The sequence below is a fragment of the Tiliqua scincoides genome, chromosome 5 (assembly GCF_035046505.1).
Source record: "Tiliqua scincoides isolate rTilSci1 chromosome 5, rTilSci1.hap2, whole genome shotgun sequence".
Taxonomy (NCBI): Eukaryota; Metazoa; Chordata; class Lepidosauria; order Squamata; family Scincidae; genus Tiliqua; species Tiliqua scincoides.
Genome location: NC_089825.1, coordinates 46013818 through 46036785, shown reverse-complemented (window position 1 = coordinate 46036785; position 22968 = coordinate 46013818). Strand labels below are relative to the sequence as shown.

Genomic DNA, 22968 nt, shown 5'->3' with positions numbered 1-22968 from the left:
AAAAGGCACCTGCACTTTCTTCTGTTAAAATCCCATTCTCAGCATGCACCACCAAAAGCAGAAATCCTGCCCAGTTCTTGACTTATGTGGGGGGCAGGTGGGGGGTCATTAATGATATCCATAAGCCTCACCTCCTGACATCTCCCAATTCTGGTCAAAATATGGCCCCCTATTGCGTGAAGAGAAGAGAAGAGAAGAGAAGGCATCATCAAATATCTGAATGGTATGGAGACAAACCATGCAGTCATATAGTTCACTATCACTGAGCCTTCATGGCAGCAGCTCTCCATCATTTCAGTGATGGGTCATTTAGATCCCTTCTGGAGATGCCACAGATTATAGGCTTGGGCTTACAGTTACTTTGTCATTTGCCCAACTTGCACCAACATCTGAGGAAAATGCAGAGCAGACCCTCAGAACGTTCTTATGAACCTTACTGGCAGCTCAGAGGCCTGGTCCGATGTGCATGCAGTGCCCCATCACTTCACCCCTCCACCATCTCCTCTACATTCATTTGATCCTCTTCATGTTCCTGCCATTTTAAAAAGACAGAGGGAAGCAGAAGAGGAAGTGGGTGGAATAGATTAAAATGGTGGCCTAGAGCAGGGGTGTCCAAAGTTTTTGGGAGGAGGGCCACATTATCTCTCTGACACTGTGTCGGGGGCCGGCGAAAAAAAGAATTAATCTACATTTCAAATTTGAATAAATTTACATAAATGTATATATTAAAGGTGAACTTATATGAATGAATAAAGGTCTTGCAATAGATCAAGGCCTATAAAAGGCCTTGCACAAAGCAAGGCTGGCCTTTCCTTTGCTGCTGCTACTGCATCACAGATGTGAAACAGCAAGCAGTGGAGGGCGCCCTCATCCCACAGCCCATGCAAGAGGTCAAACAGTTGCCCTCACGCTGAGAGCAGTTGCGTCGGGCCAGTGTGAGCTCCAGCAAATCTCTGGAGGGCCAGAGGCTCATTGGAGACTGGGGGCTCCCTGAGGGCCGCATTGGGAGTCCTCGAGGGCCGCAAATGGCCCCAGGGCTGGGGTTTGGGCACCCCTGGCCTAGAGCATTCCCTGGAAGACTCTCTAGACCAATATTTTCATTTGCTCTACACACTTCTTCTGTTCCCTTTTGCCTTTTAAAATCACAGAAGCAGAAAGAAGGAAAGGAGAGACAGTGGCTCCAGGTGATGTGGCATAAGACCAAGGAAGATGCAGTGGTGGTAGTGGATGGGCAAAGTGCTTGCATGCTTGCCCACCATGCATCATTAGTAGGTCAACTAATGAAAATCATATCTCCAAAGCTTGCATTAGCCACAGAAGGGGAGCTTCTTTTGGCACAATTGAACGCTGCCTTCCTGAAGCTAATACTTTTTTTTATTGATTGTATGATTTTTATCCAGCTCAATCCCATGGGCTCAGAGCAACTCGGAATCTTTTTTCCTCCTACATATTAACAGGTGTTTTGTAACGGCAATCTTCATTTATACAATGACATAGTAGGAAAGAAGGTCCATTCCTCCCTATTCTGAATTTCCCCAGCTGTGACTGCTATTTAATGTAAAAAATGATTAAAGAATCATGTATGTGAGGATAAAGACACATTACACATAATGGGTAGTTTGGCCCTATGCCTTCAAGTAGAAAGATTTGCCCAAGTGTGTGCCAAAGGTAGGATGCATTCACCTTCCACTCAGAGATTTAATTTCTAGAGACCGAAGGAGGGAGTCGAACTCTAAAAACAATGACCAATCTAGCAAACCCTGCATGCTAACATTTTTAATGAGGCCACCCCCCCCCAATCAAAGCAAAAACAGAGGCAACATAGGGACAAGTAACAAAAGAAGAATAGCAAACACTGGCTTGACAGTGATAAAATATGATCATGACACAAGTGAATTTAAAGCCAACATTGGGATAGTTTTAAGTCCACAACAGAGTCTAAAATACCAGCAGCCTCTAATACGTAGGAGAGTGATAAGGAACATTTTAACAGACCCTGACATTGCTTGTCCATTCTGAGGGGTAGTTATAGGTATAAAAAGATGCCTAAACCCATGAGCCCATCTATTAAGAAGAACATGGGCCTGGAAACAAGTTCCAAAAAGTGACGTTTCAGAGAAAAGAACAAGTGCAGAGCCTGGGGAACTAATTAGGCTAGTGATGCCTCTCCCAAAGACTTGACCTTAAGCCCAGGGAGAAAACTGTACACGACTTAAGATAGAACAGAATTTAAATGAAGAATGCCATTTGGCATGAGAAGCAATATGTTAAAAGAGAGTCACTGAGCATCTTCAGTCTGAGATGAAGGGGGGGGGAGACAGATCAGAAATGCAGACATGCTCCTGTAATCCTTTCTAATTGTAATGATAACCTTGAAGGCATGTATAAATACACACAATGTGAAGTCTCTGAGTTAATTAACCCAACAAAGGGATTCTCAGTCATATCCCATTTGCCAAGTACCCTGCTTGTTGCCAAAAAGCCTACTAGCTCATAGAACACCTTCAGGCAAGCATGACAGGTGTCAAAGTACAAGCACAAAGGAAAGCAATCTACCTGGCATTGTTGTGCCTGCATTACTCTTGCCCCTACTCTGTCACCAAAAAAAGAGAGCGCATCTTCTAAATTCAACCAGAATTCAATCAGCTGTAATAGGCACGATTGCTGTGTCAACATTTGTTGTCGTGCTAGTAAGTAGTGTTTGAGAGGTTTAAGGTTAGTATCCAAATCTCACTGCAGTGTTTGTGACAAAACTGTTCCAGGGGCTCAGAAGGATGTACCAAAGCCTACAGTGACAATCCAGGTGGGTGACAATCCAGAGGGTTGCTGTTAATTTGCCTATCCAGAGCACATGATCAACACAATGAGTGTACAGCTAATGGCTTTGTCAAGACTTTGCAGGTCTGAAAGCAATCAATCTCACTGACAAAGGGGTCCCTGACACGGGACTCCTTGATTCTGCGCCAGCTAAACAGCTGCCACAGAACTGAGAGGCCCCATTGTGGGGCTACTTTCCTTACCTGGATGAAGGGGGCAAAAGTCCCCTTCCTTCAAGGAGCTGCTGGCGGCTTCCCGGCATGTTCAGGATCCCAGAGTAGCCATTTTGGTGCTACAGGAGCCCTGTATGCGGGGCAGCTCAGAATTGTGCTGTCAGTTCATGGCACAACTCAGCATGCTTGCTTGCTTCCTCCAAGAACCGGATTGGTGGATCTTGGGGACCGGATTAGGGTTCCTTGGGTGCCAGCCCTGAGATGGCCACTATAAGAAGAAAGACTACCCATGATGTTTCAGCCATGAGCACAAGTCCAAACCCTCTGTAGTTAGTAATGTGTGCCTATGGATGTGCTTTTAAGTATCTCCATAGGTTTTTATGTCACCAGTGATGACATTAAACAGTGAAAGGCACACAAAAAATAATGAGCACAAGATTACCACCATATCCATCAGACACTTGAACAGATAAATTGGTCCGATTTTCCCTCAAAAAATATCACACCGCTTCAAAATTCAAAGTGTTTTGTAAATTATTTACTTTCCATGAGGTCCCTTTTTCCCTTCAACTGCAGCTCTGATCATCTGCCCGATGAGTTGAGCTTATAGTCATTAAATCGCTCTGAATCCACTCGGTTCAGTTTTTCCCACTTACAAAAATGTCACTTCTGAGAAATATAAATAACCCAGCACATTTATTTCAATTTTTGTTATACCCAATAAATAAAATTTATTAGCTAAAGGGGTTTCTGTAGAACTTAACCACTTTCTTCACCATTTTTTATTACTTTTCATGGACCTGCTCCATATTGCTATTCTCAGCTAAAGTATTCAGCATTATGAACTGCAAAACATGAAGACAGCTTCAAAGGCAGCCATATAAAACCATTCATCTTTACCTCTTTTAAGGAAAAGTAGTGATTTCAGATTGGATAAAATTTTAAAGAAGTCCCTTTACCCCACTCATAGAAATAGAAGGGACTTAAGAGAAGTCCCTTTATCCCAATTCCATGCAACAATCCAATGTTACCTGTTAGTGTTTCAGTTTAAGACTCATAAATATTGACAAAGTGCCCACTGTATACTTTTCAGAATGACCACAAGTCACATAGGGGTTGTTTCTGACATTCAGAGGGCAAGACAACAGCAGCAAGTCAAGGACTTAGGGCCCAATCCTACCCAATTTTCCAGCACTGATGTAGCCGCAGTGCAGCCTTGAGGTAAGGGAACAAATAGTCCCTTACCTTGAGCAGATCTCCACAACTGCCTCCCCACTTCAGGAGGTAGCATATGCCCCACTGGCATGGCCGCACTGGCACTGGAAAGTTGGATAGGACTGAGCTCCTAGTCTGCAATCTTATATATACTTTTCCTGGGAGTAAGCCCGATTGAACATCATGGAATTTTACTTCTGAGTAAACAAATGTCAGGCAAAACAGGACATTCATATTTTAAATAAAGAACAACACTAACACAGCAGCTATGTGTATTCTAAATACAGCCTGCATTTTATGTGCAATCGACACACAAATTCAAGTATATGTTCTTGGCCACCCCTCTAAAATGACAGAGTAAAGCAATAGTTTAAATAGTGCTGTCAACTCTGTCTGCCAGCGATTCCACTTACTCTATGTCCCAGAATGAGTCTGAGAACGAAGCTGCTGTTCCTGCAGTTGCTGCGTTATCTCTTGTACTATAGTGCTTAAAGAGACAGTGCACATTTCTTGGCTTTAAGGGACTTCCAACTACAAGCGATTTTGGCTTTACACTCTGACCTATGAATGTAACGCTACAGCAGGGATCTCCAAACCCCAGCCCGGAGGCCAGATGCGGCCTGCAGCAAGCCTCTATCCGGCCGCGGCCAGCCTCTTGTCCCCTGAAAGCCTCTGGCCCACTTGACTGTACATGACCAGAGCTGTACTCTGATTGCAGCTGGAGCGTGTTCTGAGGGCTGGAAAGGTTGAGTGAATGAGCCCACTCATTCATTGATTCATCTAAGTTCCATCTCTAATTTATTTATTTAAATTTTATATTTTAAATTTTTATTTATTATTTATTTTATTTAAATTTAAATTTTTTTCCAGCCCTCAGCACTGCGCCAGATATTTCATGCGGCCCTCTGGCCAAAAAGTTTGGAGACCCCTGCTCTACAGTATGATGTGGGCCAACTGTATCTGTATCTATACAAGTTACAGCATCCAGAATCCAAAAGAACTTGTATCTCATTAGATCTGTCCAAAAAGGCCTTGAGTTTGGATTTCCCACACAGTACTCCAAATGTTTTCTGTATACAAATCTTTGACATAAGCACTTGTACAAATATATCAACAGCATCCCACTGTGATGCCTAGCAAACTGTGCATTTCAATGGGAGGAGTATTTCACTACATCAGTGATTTTCACACATTTAGCACTGGGACCCACTTTTCAGAATGAGAATCTGTCAGGACCCACTGGAAGAGATGTCAAGACAGGAAGTGACATCGTCACGCAGGACAATTTTTAACAATCCTAGGCTGCTATCCTACCCACACTTATCAGGAGTAAGTTCCATTGACTATCATTGTTCAAAGAATATACATAGTAGCTTGTTCAAAGTACAGGTCTGTAACATTTCCCCCAAAAGCAGTCACATGCTATGGTAGCATCAAGTCTAATAGATTAAAATAAGATTTTGAAATGAATGGGAACCCACCTGAAATTAGCTCATGACCTAGTGGGTCCCAACCCACAGATTGAGAAACACTGCACTATACAACACACCATAAAATCTTATGTTATACCCAACATTACAATTCTTTAAGGGGAAAACATTATGTCAGTAACAGCTAATAATTAAATCACCTATATAAAATTCTCTATAGCTGCTCTCCTAATTTCCAAAGAATTTATCTTCAAGGAAACCAAGTTCTCATTCACCAACTCAAAGGAGTATACCCTTTTTGTTTGTATACAAATGAAATCCCCAGGATTACAATGATGATCTCCTTAAAGCTACTGCTATTTATCTGTCTATTTATTTAACTTTTTTTAAAAAAGTGAATGATTTGCACAGATGACATTTGAGAATTCTCAATGCTCTCCCATGCCATGTCCTTATCAATCCCTAATGAGGTGCACAGGGCGGCAGAGTTCCTGATTAAATCGTGAACTAAAATTGGCATACACACCATTAAAGAACCCAGCAAGGCCAAATGGAGGTGACAATAATTCATGCTCTAAGAATGGGCTTGTGTAGTTGGCAAATGAACAGTCCAGTATTCCACTGCTATGAGGTATGGAAACTGTATGATGAAACCTCCATTACTCATTTTCTCTGCGCCAAACACTTAGGTATAAGAAAGGCAAGCCTTTGGGAAAAATTCACACACACACACAATAAACTCTGCAACTAACTTATGTTGTGCACTTAAGATAAGTATTTCTTGTCAATTGAGTCTAAATTTTTTCCTGACATTTTAAATTAGGAAGGAAATAAGATGAACCCTAAACCCAGGAGAATTTTTTTTTTAGTTTTGTTTTTAAATCAGACACACACACAATCTTGGACATTACGTCTCATTAAGTTTTCATGTCTGAACATCAGAATGAATCACGTATCTGCTTTTCATTCTTCCTGGTATGCAATTGGTTCCTTGCTTTGTTTGGTGATCTTGGGCTATTCTATCATGACAGCGCACATTTTGCTTTATGTTGTCCTATTAGAGGATGCTTGCTTGCTGCTATTTTGCAGCAATTAGTATGCAAGCCACCCAAGGAAGAACAATCGCACAGAGAGACTCATCAAGAGACATCCCTTAGGAAACTCTCTCACAGCCAGTAAAAAATGTTTCCTTAGGTCTGACATCTCAATTCATAATTGTTTTTCAAAGAAAGATTTCTGTAATCACAGCACTGATTTTGTTACCAACCTAGTTCTGAGGTAAGGATATCCACACTACAAATTAAAACCACTTGGAGACTGATTTAACTTCCCCAAAAGATCTTAGTAATTTTGAGAGGGTCCTGAACATTCATGTGACACTCTTTAGCCCCATGAACCTTTGCCTGTTAAGCAGGACAGGATTAAAACAGGTAAGCTATACTATAGGCCACATCTGCAAACACCATCACCTTCCCTGCATATAATGAAGCTAACATAAAAGGAAGAAAAAAATGAAATGGATGAATCTCAGCATCAAGGTCACTTACACTGTTGCTGTTACCCGCCAAACACATTTGTAACTTACAGATGTATAGAGTACATAATCTGTTCTCCTCTTCCATATTTCTGTCACTGTGACTCCTAACTCAGATGTTCCAATAAGAATGTCAACGTCCACAGGCCCACTAGATTGCGGTAACTTACATTTACTGAATCTTGATGACCACATTCAGACACAAATACTGCTAAGCCTATTTGACCTCAATACAGAATCTACATTTTTCAACAAAAACAGGAAATTGCTGTAATATTTAGGCTAGAAAAAAAAAAAAAAGAAATAGAGAGCTCACCCTATCATAGTTAATATATCAGTTCCCCATCCCCAGTTGTTAGTACTGCCCCTCAGTCTCCTTCAACTGGGAAACCAACAAGCAGTTTTAACCTAGAACCTAAAAAAACTTAGCAAGGTGGACACCAAATGAATATCTCTTGGGGCAAAGTTCCACTTCCAGGATGCTCCAGAGAGACGGTCCTATTCCTAGTTGTTCCCCACCTTATCTCCAGAGGTAGGGGTATCTTCTGAAGGTCATCTGATCAAGGCCAGCACCAGCATCAAGCTTCTAGACGCTCTGGAGGAAAAGCCCTACACTGGAAAAGCCCTACCACTGCCACCAGCACTGAGGTTTCAGGCATCAACCTGGTCAGGTGGCTCCTCTGATGGGTTAGTCCTCAGTCAAATGACCAAACTGATCAACCTCAGATGATATCACATCTTTCATAAATATCTTAAGGATCAGGTCAATAAGCAGTCATTACTCAAGTCCCAGACCAAAAGTGATAGGCGGTGGAGGGAAAACTCCTTGAACAAGACTCTGGATCAGGGTTGCCCAAACCCCGGCCCTGGGGCCACATGCGGCCCTTGAGGCCTCTCAATGCAGCCCTCAGGGATACCCTAGTCTCCAATGAGCCTCTGGCCCTCCAGAGATTTGTTGGAGCCTGCACTGGCCCTACGTAACTGCTCACAGCGTGAGGGCGACTGTTTGATCTCTCACGTGAGCTGTGGGATGAGGGCTTCCTCCACTGCTTGCTGTTTCATGTCTGTGATGCAGTAGCAGCAACAAAGGAAAGGCCAGCCTTGCTTTGTGCAAGGCCTTTTATAGGCCTTGAGCTATTGCAATACTTTCATTCATTCATTCATATAAGTACATCTTTAATATATTCATTTATGTATACTTATGTAAATGTATTCAAATTTTAAATGTAAATTAATTCTTTTTTTCCCAACACAGTGTCAGAAAGAAGATGTGGCCCTCCTGCCAAAAACTCCAAAAACTTTGGACACCCCTGCTCTGGATCAATAACAGATGGGGTACCTTGACAAAACCCAACTTGAACTCCAAGATGCCCAGGCAGTAAGATACCTGCATATGTGCTCAAGGTACTTTATTTCTACTGAACAAGTTATCAGATCAAGTTCACTAAAGAAACAACTGAATTAAAATTTGTATTCTGAGTCCATTATATGCATAGCCACGGTAGCAGTACTCTCACAGCCTCACTGGAGAATTACATCATGATAACTGAAGTAATTTGGAAGGATTTCCAGAGGGGAAAGAGAGTGTGTAGGTAGTATAATGAGATCATAAGGGGAGATAAGTCAGCAAGACTGCAAAGAAATGTGAAACATTATTTTGATCAGAGATGACAGGGCTATCAAAAATTCAGATTCTTACAAAATTTTTGACTGTACATGGTAACTGTTAAGTGACTATCGCCACAGTTGGTCAACTGCCAATGTAGGCTGCCATTCAGGTAGCTAAAGATGTCAGTGATTCTGTTTTTGGGATACATAGTAACAGCTTTATCATGCATGAAAGAATGGCAGACACAGATCCTCAAACATGAATCTGCCTCAGCTATATCAAACATGGGGGTGAGGGTGCAGAGGGGTGTACAAATGGGATGTTCAAATCCAGCTGTTCCCAAAGCCCTACTCGGATGTTGGGACCGCTCTAAGTTGTTGTGGGGGTGGGAGCAGGAGGGTTGTCCTGACAGCACCGCAGCAATCATTGTGCTACTAGGACCCAGGGACGTCCCCACATACCTGGGTGTGATTTGGGCCCAATTTGTATCAAGCCCAAAATAACTTATCAGTTCCATTCTGATCTAATGTTCTGTTGCACTCCAGATGACCTCACCATGAGTGCAATGTAGCCTGGTGGCCTTCCCATCAAAGTCTACTGTAAGTCCTCCCCTTTGTCCCCCTTACCAAGGTAAAAGGCAGCAGAGTAGGCTTCCTGGCTATCTTAGGCCTTGGTCCTGAAACCTAACAGGCATAACAGCATCCACTGAAACAAAGAAGCATGGTAAGTGTAGCTTCCAAGCATAGTTCCCATTCAGTTTCAGGAGACACTGCTGAAAAGAAAGCATGGGAACTACATTTAGTGGGCAACATCAGCCATGTTCTTGGCAATCCTAGGGGTTGCCATATTCCAGATGTTCAAATCTGGGCAGTCTAATTTTATGCCAATTGTTCACTAACAATGAAAATCGCACCTCTTAATTGTTGCATTGTCCAATTACATTGTGGCTGGTTCTGCAGTAATTATACCACCAATGCTATCATATATTCCCTTTCAACAGCATACTACTCCCCTACCCACTCCCAGTTTGAGTACTTCCATATGCTCTCTAGTGATGAAGAAGATACTCAAAACAAAAATCCTATCATACTTATACACCCGGGATTAATTCCTACTGAACTCAATGGGACTTACTTCTGAGTAGATATGCACAGGATGGCACTAAAAGTCTCATTTTGGTTTAACCCATTTTTGCCATCCCACAGGTGTACACATTTGGTCCCTGTTGCATATATGCAACGTTGGGCAGAAATGGCTTAAGCCAGAAGTAAAGCACAGGGGTGCAACTATAGAGACATGATCAGAACATGCACAGACTTGTAAATTCTACACTTTGAAATAATTCACTTCAGGTGCAGAGAGCGTCTTGCAAAGTCCAATACTACACATATGCATTCAGAAATGTGGGGCTTACCTCACCCTCCTCCTCCTCTCTCTTGCCTGGTCATGTATGATTGTCTTTGCTGCCTAATTATCTCTGGAGTAGGAATCACTGAGATCTGGGTGACTGAAGTCTACGACTTAATATAAAACTAACATTGTAAATAAACACACACACTTTCCTATCTTGGGCATTATATCAGACTTGCAGTCCAGCCCAATTCCATGCATGTGTGCTCAGAAGAAGAGGGATTCACTCTATCAAATCAATGCACATAGGATTGAAGCAGGCATTATCAGAAGCCAAGTTACACAGAACTGAGTTTTCTATTTAATCAAAAATAAAACCAGCAACACTACTATTCGGGCATTTATCAGAACATCATATTCGCATATCTGCTCTGCCTTTAAATTCAAGACGTAGCTTAGCTGGCTTTAAAAAGAGGATTAGACAAATTCAGGGAGAGCATAGGGTCTGCCATGGTGCTTATGGAAATGCAGAACCTCTGAAATCCTATGCAAACTTCCCTGGAATTAGACTCCCGCTGAATTAAATGAGACTTACTTCTGAGTAGACATGTATAAAATTGTGATACTAGTTATGTAACTAGTACCCCTGCTAACGAAGCTAAAGGGCACCTTTAAAGTGATACTTCTCTGTCCCCATTTTGGAATGAGCTTAATGGGGAAGTGGTACAGGAATTGTGTATTCAGAGAGTCATCACCATTCCTTGCATTCTTGAGAGACAGTACCATTACTACTTATGTTGAGCACTGGTACCCAACAACAGCATTCCTAGGAAAAAGATTAAGGTGGACATTTGAGGCACACAGACATTTTGATAAAGCAAAAGAAGCAAGTCACACAGCAAGAGACAGAGTTCCAATGGAATGTCTCACCAACAAGGACAACATGAGAATAAATCAAGAATAAGTACCATTATTAGCTTCTAGAAGTATTCCACATATAGATGTACAGAACAGCTACACAGGACAATATATGTGCACAACAGATGCACTATGAATGTAATTTCATTTTTAAAGACAAAGCATACTTTAAAATATGAGCCATGAAATGAAATTAGATGGCAAGAGCTACAAGTATTTGCTTATTTATATCACTAGGATGCAGTTTTATGAGCCACCTGTTAGGCCCTCGTTAATATTTTCTTCTTCTAAGGACAGAGCAGGAGATGTCAAAAGCAAGGAAAGTGGAATGAAGCTCTGCTTGGGAAACCTTTCCCAAGACTTTCTCATTTTTATATAGGAAATCAATTTGCATCACTAATAATATTGTTCAAATCAGATGACACTATGTGGTTAGAAGGTAATTTACTGTGCTGCCGAAGCAATTTGATAGTTGTTCTGATTTGTGATTTTCATTTTGTTTGTTAATGAAAAAAATTAATGAGCAATGTTACTGGAAGTACAACTCCAAGCACCGGCATTATTAACCATGTTTTCAATATACTATACATTATGTTGATTGCACAGCCGGAGTCTAAACCTTTGCAGCACAAACCAGTCAATCAACCTGATGTGGAATTTGCAGGAAAGATTTTAGGCACGTACCTTTGCACTGATTTGTGTTTTTGTCTAGAATTGCTTTTGTGGATACGATTTTTCCATACCTGCAAAACAAAAGCAAAAATAACAGTGATTTCATTTTCTGGTGTTTTAAAGCCACATCCAGTTGTCAAGGCCAGTTGTCAAGCTCTGTTGAGGAAAAGAATGACACTTTTTGGGTTCTAAAACAATTGATTACACACAGTATAGAAAGGATATTTTATGCCAATAAAGGTGGAATGAAATGAATGAATGAAAGGATGCTTCTGATTCTGAAATATGCCTGTGCTTCTGATCTGACCTTGATGGGTTACCCTTTGGAAAGCAGTTAATTTTCTACATTCGCCCCTTGATCATCAACAAAAAGACCAATTATGAAGGCAGCTTTTTTGGGTTGTCAAAACAAAACAAAGATGTTCTGTGAATACCTTGATTAAATCAGGTATGAATTAAATGAAAAAAGCTTGCATTTTTCATTAGGTTAAATGACAGAACGGGTGATTTCCCAGAGCTCAGACTGGACCACTTGCTAAAATTGGCAATGCAGTAGTGGCATATGGAGACTTTCAATAGCCAGCCCAGCAGGATGTATATTTTCAGAAATGGGCATACATATCTTGTGCAATTTGTCTGCCTGAGGCTTTTTAGTTTAGGGGAAAAATTGACTAAGGAAGGGAAAAATTATAAAGGTTTGTAAATCATGAATGATGTGGAAAGAGTAGATGGAAAGACATGTGACTCTGCCTCTCAAAATACTAAAATCCATGGGATGTCCAACCCTATTTTTTCTTTACCATTATACCACTTCTATACCACAGTTCTGTGCCACTCTACCACCAAAGCATGATTCAAAATAGTATGATGAAAATCATAATAAAAAAATTCTATGAATCCACAATGTTTAGAAATAAAACCAGTCCTAAAAATAACAGCATGAAATCAAGTCAAGAAACCTTCAAGCAGCACTAAAAGCCTTCTAGATTAGAACAATCAGGTTTTAACCAGCCTCTGAAACACCAAGAGAGGAGTGGCCAAGTGCACTTGTGATTATGGCTTCCAGAGCAAACCCATGACTCAAACCACCACCTGAGAATCCAACAGCAAAGCAAAATCCAATCTATGAACTTCACTCTTTAGTGTGATCCAATCCCTTACCTGCAAAACTGACAACCAGGTGTTTGAAAATGGTGTTATTTTTCTCAGAAGTAAGCCCACTGCATTCAGTAAGACTTAGGCTGTAATCCTATTTCACTGTCCAGAAACAAACACCTCTACTGACAACCAAATCATTAATTAGGAGCAGAACCACTGCTGGTAGTATCTCCCAATCTCATCCATCTTGGTGAGTTAAGAGAATTTGATGATTGATTGTACTGAAAGCTGTTAAGACGTCTGGAAAATGAACCAAGTACATTTTCTCTGTTCATTTTCAAACACAGATCACTTAATACTTTGCTCTAAACCAGGGGTGCCCAAACCCTGGCCCAGGGGCTACTTGCGGCCCTTGGGGACTCCCAATCCGGCCTGCAGAGAGCCCCTGTCTCCAATGAGCCTCTGGCCCTCCGGAGACTTGCTGGAGCCCATGCTGGCCCATGCAACTGCTCTCAGTGTGAGGGCAACAGTTTGACCACTTGTGTAAGTTGTGCGATGAGGGCTCCCTCCACTGCTTGCTGTTTCATGTCTGTGATGCAGCAGCGGCAGCGAAGTAAAGGCTAGCTTTGCTTTGTGCAAGGCCTTTTATGGGCCGTGAGCAATTGCAAGACCTTCATTCATTCATATACCATAGATACTCAGGTATAGTACCTAAAATTTTTGCCAAGTAATCAAGCTCCAATTATCACTTTGCCTTATCTCCAGGTCAATCAGAGGGCAGAGCCTTTCTACTCTGAACAGTTTCCTTTCTCAGCTTTAAAAAGTCTCAGGCAGGCACCTCGTTAGTTGCTATAGTAATTTTCCTGGGACATTCCAGCCAAAGTTAACATTTTATTCTCCTTCCTTCTGCTGCAGCCTGGTTCTGCTTTGCAAATGCTTGCAAAGCAGGTCTGCTTTTTTGAAACGCCAGGCTAGAACCCTCCTTCCCAGGCTACAATTCAGTACACCATTACTTAAGAATAACTCCCAGGGAAAGCAGTGGGTCTACTTCTGAGTAAAAAGGGTTGCAAATATATGCAGCTCATCTCTCTGCTGTGAACTGAATTGCACACTATCAGTTAAGTGTTATGGGTTGTATGTTGTATGTAGAGCTTTGGGCTTAAAGGTGGATTTGATTCATGGATCTCCTGCAGTGGTTTCCAACCTTTTTCACTTGCATATCCCTTGGCAGCCCATTTCCATAAATTGTACCCTTCCTATTAGCAAAATGTTTGTAATTAATAATACAAGCCCTCATCTACTCCATATGAAAGCCCAGACTTCATGTTTTCTTTTTTTATCTGTTTGAAGAAGACTCTGCCTTTGCATTGTTTTGCACCAGAAGTGTCCTGATAAATTCTGGGTGATTGATCACTTCCCATATTATGTTTCAGCTTTTTTACTGTGCTGGTTTTCAATCACTGGTTCGCAGATGAATTGATGACCAAAAACTAGCTATTGGTGGGGCTTTCACACCCAACTAGCTACCTCTCTTCCTGCCTTGCTTGTCCTTGCAAGGCATTCCGGAGCACGGCTTGCCTTTTTCTGCCATTATTTCATTCTTTTTCAAGTACCCCTAAAGGTCCTGTTGAGTGTCCCTGGGAGTACATGAATACCAGGTTGGGAACCACTGTTTTACTGGTATATAGTTTACAGTGCACTTACTCTGATAGTGTTTACAAAAAGGTGGTGAAGACCAGAATTTAAAAAAGAATAAAAATGTATCTTATGATCTTTTACTATGTTTTTAATAAATTAGAGACTACAGTTCTTAGGTAACAATTAGTTGTAGGTTATTTTTCAGGATCTGGCCTTGGGTAAAATCAGACAAAACTATAGTCAAATACCCCCCTAAGTTTAACCGCCGACTTATCCGAGGATCATAGAAAATTCTGTGATTGTTGGCTCAAAACCTGCCCTTGACTTAACTGTACGGTCAACTTATAGGAAAGTATCTACGGTAAGTTCCATCTCTAAAATATTTATTTATGTAAATGTATGAAAATTTATTAAAATTTGAAATGTAAATTAATTCTTTTTTTCCCCGGCCCCCAACACAGTGTCAGAGAAATGATGTGGCCCTGCTGCCTAAAAGTTTGGACACCCCTACTCTAAACAGACCAAAGGGATCTACCCTATCTCCCATGCTTTTTAACATCTACATGAAACTGCTGGGGGAGATTTGGTGTGGGGTGCCACCAATATGAGGATGACACCCAACTCTATCTCTCCCTACCAGCCCGTTCTGAGGAAGCTGTGGAAGTCCTGGGGCATTGTCTAAAAGCCATTAGGGATTGGATGAAGCCGATAAGCTAAAACTAAATCCTGAAAAGACAGAGGTTCTCTTGGGTCAAGAAATCTTAAATGCAGGCACTGAATCATCTGTCCACTTTGAATGGGTTTGCTCTCTCCTTACGAAAGCAGGTGCGCTACTTAGGAGTTCTCCTGAATTCTCCGCTCTCCCTGGAAAATCAGGTGGCAGCAGTTGCTATAAGTCAATTCACCCAGCTTAAATCGGTGCGTCAACTAAAACCATACTTGAGTCGTTTGGACCTAGATACAGTGACCCATGCTTTAGTAACTTCAAGACTGGACTACTGCAATGCGCTATATGTGGGGCTACCTGTTAAAACAGTTTGGAAACTACAATTAGTGCAGAATGTAACGGCCTGAGTAGTTACGGGGCTCAGACGTTGTGAATTGGCTGAACCACTGCTCCAGCAGCTACACTGGTTACCCACCCACTTCTGGTCCCAATTCAAGGTGCCAGGCTAGCTGAAAGATCGCCTCCTTCCATATATTCCAGCCTGCCCTCCCAGGTCTGCTGAAGGGGCTCTTCAACAAGTACCACTTCTGTCCTGGGTGAGAGGGGTGGCAGCTCAGGTGCAAGCCTTCTCTGTGATGGTGCCACAGCTGTGGAATGCCCTCCCAGGGGAACTAAGAACTGCTTCTTTACTCAAAGGTTTTCGGCGAGGACTCAAAACACACCTGTTTTATCTGGCAGTTGGCTGCTGGGCAGATACTTGCCCTCTGCACCTCTGTCATACTGTTGTAATTTGACAACCTCCCTTGACTTATCTCTTCCCCACTAGCTCAAGTTCTTTTTTTCCCTTTCTCCCTTATACTCTGCTCTTGATATTGTTTTTGACATTCGTACTTTACTATGTAATGTTAAAATTACTATTTTACTGCCTTGCTTGATGTTTTTACTTGTTGTGATACTCTGTAGTTGATTCTAAAATTTTGGAAGCTCCATTGGGCATTTGCTTCAGCATGGGAAAGGCAGGGTACAAATAAAAAAAATTAAAAATAAAAATAAATGACCCAGTTTGGATTTTTGGATTTGGCCAAATATTTCAAAACAGGAACTGCTCTGTACACTGTTCTCAACATGTACATGCTACCCAAAATGCCATCTGAATAGTGCTCAGTGTTCTTCACCTTTCTTTTAATTTCTTCTTTCAGTTGTGCCTGCCTCTCAATACTTTCTTTTCATTGCACTATGATCCCATGCTTACTATCTGGAGTGTTTATGGTGATCAGACTCTCCTTGATAAGTGTGGAAGAGAACATCTTTAAGAAGTCAAAAGTACTGGTGATCACTCTTCACACTCATACTTTGCCTGGTCTTGGTGACTCTGCCTTGCTATGGAGTCTGTAATCAACCTGGTCAGCTTTTAGCATGTTGATTACAGACTCCAGAGCAAGGCAGAGTCAGGCTAGTTCTTGCCTACTAGCTCTAAACTCAGGCTAGCTTTTGCTATGCCTATAATCCCATCTCACAGTTTTGTCTTACAACCAATTCTTGGGCTGCAATCCTATACACACCTACCTGGGGGTATGTCCCATTGTAGCCTGAGTAGGTATGCATAGGATTGCACTATTGAACTCTCTTGCCATATTGTGTGGGTCATTCTGATTTTATTTTCTGATCTTGCGTATATGCCACTGTCCTAAAATATACCTGTAACTCAAACTTGCAGTAGTTCTTTGTTTGAGTTGTTTTTTAACCATGCCTTTGAGACAATCTGTGGAGTATAATCTCGGTTCTTACCTCTCTCTAGAATTGACCAGGGACTGAAGAAACAAGTGGAGGCATCTCCTGTCATTGGCCAGAAGAAAAGGTCCCTGGGAGGTTGCAACCAGAGCTCTTTCTAAGGGGATCGTGCCACTGTGCGGACCCCTTCGGCAGCTGTATGGCATCGTGACTTGTTACAATGATGCCTCTGAACATTTAGCAATGATGTAATTCATGACATTGCTGAACTTCCGGGCTTTCAAGCTCTGTGCTTAATTTGCTGTTCCTTAGAAGGAACACTGCTTGCAACGTCTGCCTCCTAGGACAAACATCATGGTAAAGGAGAAGATCAATCTGACCCCCACTGTCAGCCAGAGAAAGGTGGGGTATAAGAACGCCAGAAATGAATACGTTACAACCCTCCTTGCACACTTTCCTTGTGGGAAAGGAAAGTCAGGATCAAAAAATTTAAAATAAAAAAAACTTAGAATAATTTCTTGCCAGACTTGTGTCTCAGCCCTTCACTCGTATTGCTCTTTACTAATGCCATAAAGCACTTAAATGTCCCCACGATGAATTAATTAGAATTAATTTGGACAAGATTTTCTCAAATAAATGTTATTAATTAATTGCAACAGTCAGAGCACTAGTTCTAATAATTGGCCATAAAGCTGAAATTTGCCAGGTGGAAAGATATTTCACAATATTGTAATTTACTTAATGCAGGTGTACTATAATGTGATTCGTTCTTGAATTTTCCCACTATTGTAAGCAGGATGGTTTTAATTCAATTCACATAGAGCAGCATTTCTCAAACTTTGAGGTAGCTTTACTCCCTCAGTAAATCTTTGTGCGGGAGGAGCTAGGGAAGCTAAGGGGGGTGCTTTTCACTTACATTTACGTAGGCAGGGCTGCAGCAGGCTGCAGGAGGTCCGGGGAGCCCTGCGCAGCCCTCCACAGCACTCCCCAAGGCTTGGAATGGTCAGAAAAAGCAGGAGCAAAGCACCTCCTGCAAAACGGAAGTGCTTTGTGCACATAGCACAAAGGAATAACTTATGGCAGGAAGTGTTGTGGCTACTTGGAAAGCTTGGGATATACCAAAGATGCCATCTGATATGAAACCACATGAAGACTTATATTCAATACCTAAATAGTGAATGTCTCCAAAGTGCATTGCAATTATTTCTTAAAGAAACCAAGTACAGGTGTACCCCCTTATCCATGGGGGTGCTGTTCCAGAAAAGTCCACGGTTAGTCGAAACCATAGATATTGACAAATGCCCCCACCCACCCCCATCCAGAAGTGAGGGGAACCCTGTTCCCCTTGCTTCCAAAGGGACTTCTGAGCCCAGCAGAGGCCAAGAATGCCCATTACCTCCAGGGCTTCCCCTGGCCTCCCAATGCCTTATAAGGCATTAAAAATGTCACTTCTCGTTTCTCTGTGAAACAGGAAGTAGCATTATTTTATCTGCCAATTAGTCCAAGAGGCTACTAATTAAGAATTTATGCAGGTTTTCAACTATTTCATTAGCATTTACTTAATTTATATATACAGGGCTTTTTTTCTAATGGAATGCGGGGGGACGGAGTTCCAGCACCTTTTTGCAGGGGCCCCTCCCCTTTGGAGGCATTCCAGGAGGGGGGGAGCAAAATAGAGGCATTTGCTGGGGGGGTGCTGGGGGGGTGCAGGGTGGGCGGGCGCCTGGCCCCTGCCTGACCACACAACAACCCCCTCCTGCCCCATCTCCAAGCTCTTGCCTGAGCCCAGCCTGCCTCCCCTCCCGCCACGCTCTGCTTTCCAGCGCAGCTTCCAAGCTGGTGGAGGGCCCAGGGGACACACACCAACACCGAGGAGGATGGACAGCCAGCCAGCCAGCCAGCCAGCCAGCCAGGGAGACAGGCTGCGGCACCCACAGAACGCCCAGGTACTGGCTTGGCGGAGGAGGAGGGGAAGGAACCTGGCTGGTGCAGCCCCCGTGCCAATCTGCAGCACGAGCCTAGGCGTGTCTACTCAGAAGTATGTCTCATTGTTCTCAATGGGGCTTGCTCCTGGGAAAGGGTGCATAGCCTTGCAGCCTGAGAGCCCAAGCATGTCTACTCAGAAGTAAGTTCCATTGTGTTCAGTGGGGCTTACTCCCAGGAAAGTGTCATAGCTTTGCAGCCTGAGTAGACAGGCAGAGAAAGAGCTCTGAGACTACAGTCCTCTCCACACTTTCCTGGGAGGAAGCCCCACTGCCTCTAGTGGGACTGACTTCTGAGTAGACAGGCACAGGATTGGGCCCTGAGGCTGCCATCCTATCCACAGTAAGCCCCATTCACTAAAGTGGACTTCTGAGTAGACATGCATAGGATGGGGCTCTTAGGCTGCAATCCTAGGCACTTTCCTGGGAGTAAGCTCCATTGACTGGACTCACTTCAGAGTAGACATACCTAGGATTGGGCTCTTAATCCTGGCAGAGATATATATCTGCACCCGTTTTCACATGCTAAGGGCAGGTGAAAAAGGGATTCTACATGTGTACAATGTGCTGTCCAGCCTTGCCAGAGATCCTCCTCATCCTTCCCCCACAAGCATGCCCTCTGCCAGCCAGCGTTTGCAGCTCCTCTCCAGCAATGCACAGCAGCTGCTCAGGGCAGCAGAGAACATACAATTGCATGCCAAGCGCCTTCCCAAAGACACAGAATATTCTGATACCTGAGTTAAACCATATTTAATCACTTGTTTGCAAACGTAGCTGTTTCTATGTGCACCTAAGGACCCGTCTCGTGTAAGAATTCCTTTTTTGTTCTTACTCCCACAGTTGCTTAGAGTAATTTTACTACATGGAACTCATGTAAGCCATTTTTCAGAATCCATTCACTGCTTCCTCTCCTCGAAGTAGTGCCACACTACATACTACACGCTACAAGTGCACCTGTACAGTATTTTTCCCCATGTGTAGAAAAAATAGCTAGGGGGGAAGGGGATGTAGAGATTGACAGCCCAATCCTATGCATGTCTACTCAGAAGTAAGTTCATCTTTAGGGGGGAAGCACATAAAAAATATTTTATTTATCCAATAAAAAATGGTTTAAAAATAAATAAATAAAAAAAAGATTAAAAAGTTGTGAGTTCCTGCACCTTTTTATTTACAAAAAAAGCACTGTGTGTATATATATATATATATATATATATATATATATATATATATATATATATATATATATATATATATATATATATATATATAGTGCCAGGCAAAATAAATATAGGGACTATTACAAATTCCTATTCTCTGAGACAGAGATGACAAAAACACCAGGAACCATAATCCCAAACTGATCATTTAAAGTTAAAACATTTTGTGGAGTTCACACAGAGTGCAGGCAACTCACAAGAGTCCACAAAAACTTCCTTTCATTATTTACAGATTCCAACTGTCTAGGTATTGGGCTTCTGTGATAATTATGATGCAACTTTTAATATTCCTTTTTTCCAGATGATTTTACTTCTTTTAGAAATTATTTATGGGAACTGTATCACAGGAGGGCTTCAGCTCATTAAATATTTCTATTAACTCCCTTTACTTTCAAGGCTGATGTGTCAGCTTTATTCATTTCCAAGGACTGCATTTAACAACTCAAAGAGGAACAAACACTTTTTTTTTTTATACCATTCTTCAGAGGAAAGAACTAAAACCAACATAAAGTCATCATGGCTTTAAAGTAACCGTGAAATCGATTGCCTTGGCTTTCAAAGAGGAAGGCAGTATCCTAAGACTTTTGCTGGCCTTAGGCCTTAATGATTTGTGTGTTACTTTCTGAGGTGCTTAAGGGCCCAATCCTATCCAACTTTCCAGCACCAGTGCAGCAGCAATGTAGCCATGAGGTAAGGGAATAAAAGTTCCCATACCTTGAGGAGTCCTCTGTGACTGCCTCCTCACCACAAGATGCAGTACACAACCCATTGGCACTGCTACACTGGCACTGGAAAATTGAATAGGATTGGGCCCTAAGTCACCGTGAGGTCATTTTGCCACATCAGGTGATTATAGTGAGTTGAAATGTACCTTTGGAAGCCATGTGTACCATTTCTTTTAACCCAGTGTTTCTCAAACTGTGGGTCAGGACTCATAGGTGGATCGCAAGCAAATTGCAGGTAGGTTCCCATTCATTTCAATATTTTATTTTTAATACATATATTAGACTTGATGCTACCATGGCATGTGACTGCATTGGGGAAATGTTACAGATCTGTACTTTGAACAGGCTACTCTGTATATGCTGTGATAGTAAATGGAACTTACTCCTGGGTAAGTGTGGGAAGGATTGCAGTCTAGGATTATTAAAAATGGTCCTGGTTGATGTCATCACTTCCGGTCATGACATCACTTCTGGTGGGTCCTGACAGATTTTCATTCTAAAAAGTGGGTCCTGGTGCTAAAAGTTTGAAAACACTATTTTAACTGTTTTTCCCACACTGAAAGCATGGCAAAAAAATATACTAGCGCTAACTAGTTTAATATAACTAACAAGTTATATTAATACATTGTTTGGTCTTTGCATGCTTGTATTGTTGAAGAATAAGAAAAATCAGCTATGGGAAGCCTGATCTAGACTAGGTCTGAAATGGTGAAAGGAATCTCAAACCATTTCCTTCCACATTGTGAGACTGTGGTGTCCATGAAAACTAACGGCCCAGTTAGGAAACTCCCATTTGCACCAAGCTGCTTTCTCACACCCCATGCCAGTTTTCAGACAGGGCACATTCACACAGCAACATAAAACCTCCCTGTGGTGGACTTCAACACATCTAAAAGCATCACTTGTGGATAAAAATGCTTAATGATTATATAGCACTTTCTAAATGTTTGACATTTCCACATGTATTATCCAGTGACCTTTATAACATTCCTGCAGAGCACATATGATTATCCCCATAGTGCACAATGGGATGAGGAGCAACTGAGACTTAGGGACACTCAGTGAGAACCACAGCAGAGGCAAGACTGAAACCAGAGAAGTCGCAATTTGCAGCTCAGTGCCTTTGCCAGTACACTACACATTCATTAGTTTCAACTTTGCTGCATGGATTTTCTAGAGAAGTAGACTGAGTAAGTCTCAACCATGGATGGGATTTTACATGCTCAAAAATATGCAGCCAATGTCTTTTGGCCTGTTTGTTAACACCTTCCAGTCAGTTAATTGATATGCACACATTTAGCAAGATATCCAAATGGTATCCCCCCCCCCCCATTTAACACTCTGGGCCCATAAATTTTAACACTCCCATCATATAACAAAATTAATTAATCTGGGTTTAGAATATAAGAACATAAGAACAGCCCATGGGTCAGGCCATAGGTGAGGAGAGCTCTGTATCCACAGTCATCCTGGACACAGAGGCTTCCATCCATAGCCTCTGTCAGGCTCAGACTGAGCTCTAGAGCTCAAATGCATAATTTCCAGTTTCATGGAGAAACCAGAAGTTATTTTTTAAATGCCTTATAAAGTATTAGAAGGCCCAGGGAAGTCTCCCAATGCCTTTTAAGGAATTAAAAATGTCACATCCTGTATCTCCAGGAAGATAAAGTCACATGTTCGCCCATATCTGCAGTTTCAGGTAACTGAGGGGGGTTCTGAAACGGAACTTCCCCCCCCTCAAATACAGGGGCATGCCAGTATATCTAAATCCAAATTAATTACAAATGCTCTTAATAGAATTGTTAGTTAGATTTTAAATGGCAACTGTCCTCCTTCACTGAGTTGGAGTTCCACAAGGAATAGAATGCAATTTTTGCACAATGTTTCTCCTGTCCACTAGTTAGATCAATATGGAACTTCTTCTTGTGAAAGGGATCAACAAGTGTTCACTGCCTTGATCCCATTGTAGCTGGCAAATATGAATGTCAATGGCTGTCAGTCAACAGAAGAATGCGAGCACACTGACCAAATGGGAGCCTTTTCAGAAGATGCAGTGAGTACAGCTGCAAGGGACTGGAAGACTCATCAGGTGCTGGTTGTTGTCGGGTTGCTCTTTTTCAATGCTGCTACAAGCAGAATAAAAAGGCTAGAGACCTTCCCATAATTAAGAAGCCCCTTTTTCCCTTTCACGG

General features: G+C 42.1%; 1 protein-coding gene across 4 annotated transcripts in view; it reads right to left on the bottom strand.

The window, feature by feature from the left end:
* Nucleotides 1–22968, bottom strand: part of RBMS3 (RNA binding motif single stranded interacting protein 3) — an 851530-nt gene that overhangs the window by 341187 nt on the left and 487375 nt on the right. For all 4 annotated transcript variants that reach the window (XM_066631436.1, XM_066631435.1, XM_066631437.1 and 1 more), the window contains one exon: nucleotides 11731–11789. In XM_066631436.1, coding sequence (XP_066487533.1) covers nucleotides 11731–11789 — 59 coding nt within the window. The remainder of the gene's footprint in view (nucleotides 1–11730; nucleotides 11790–22968) is intronic.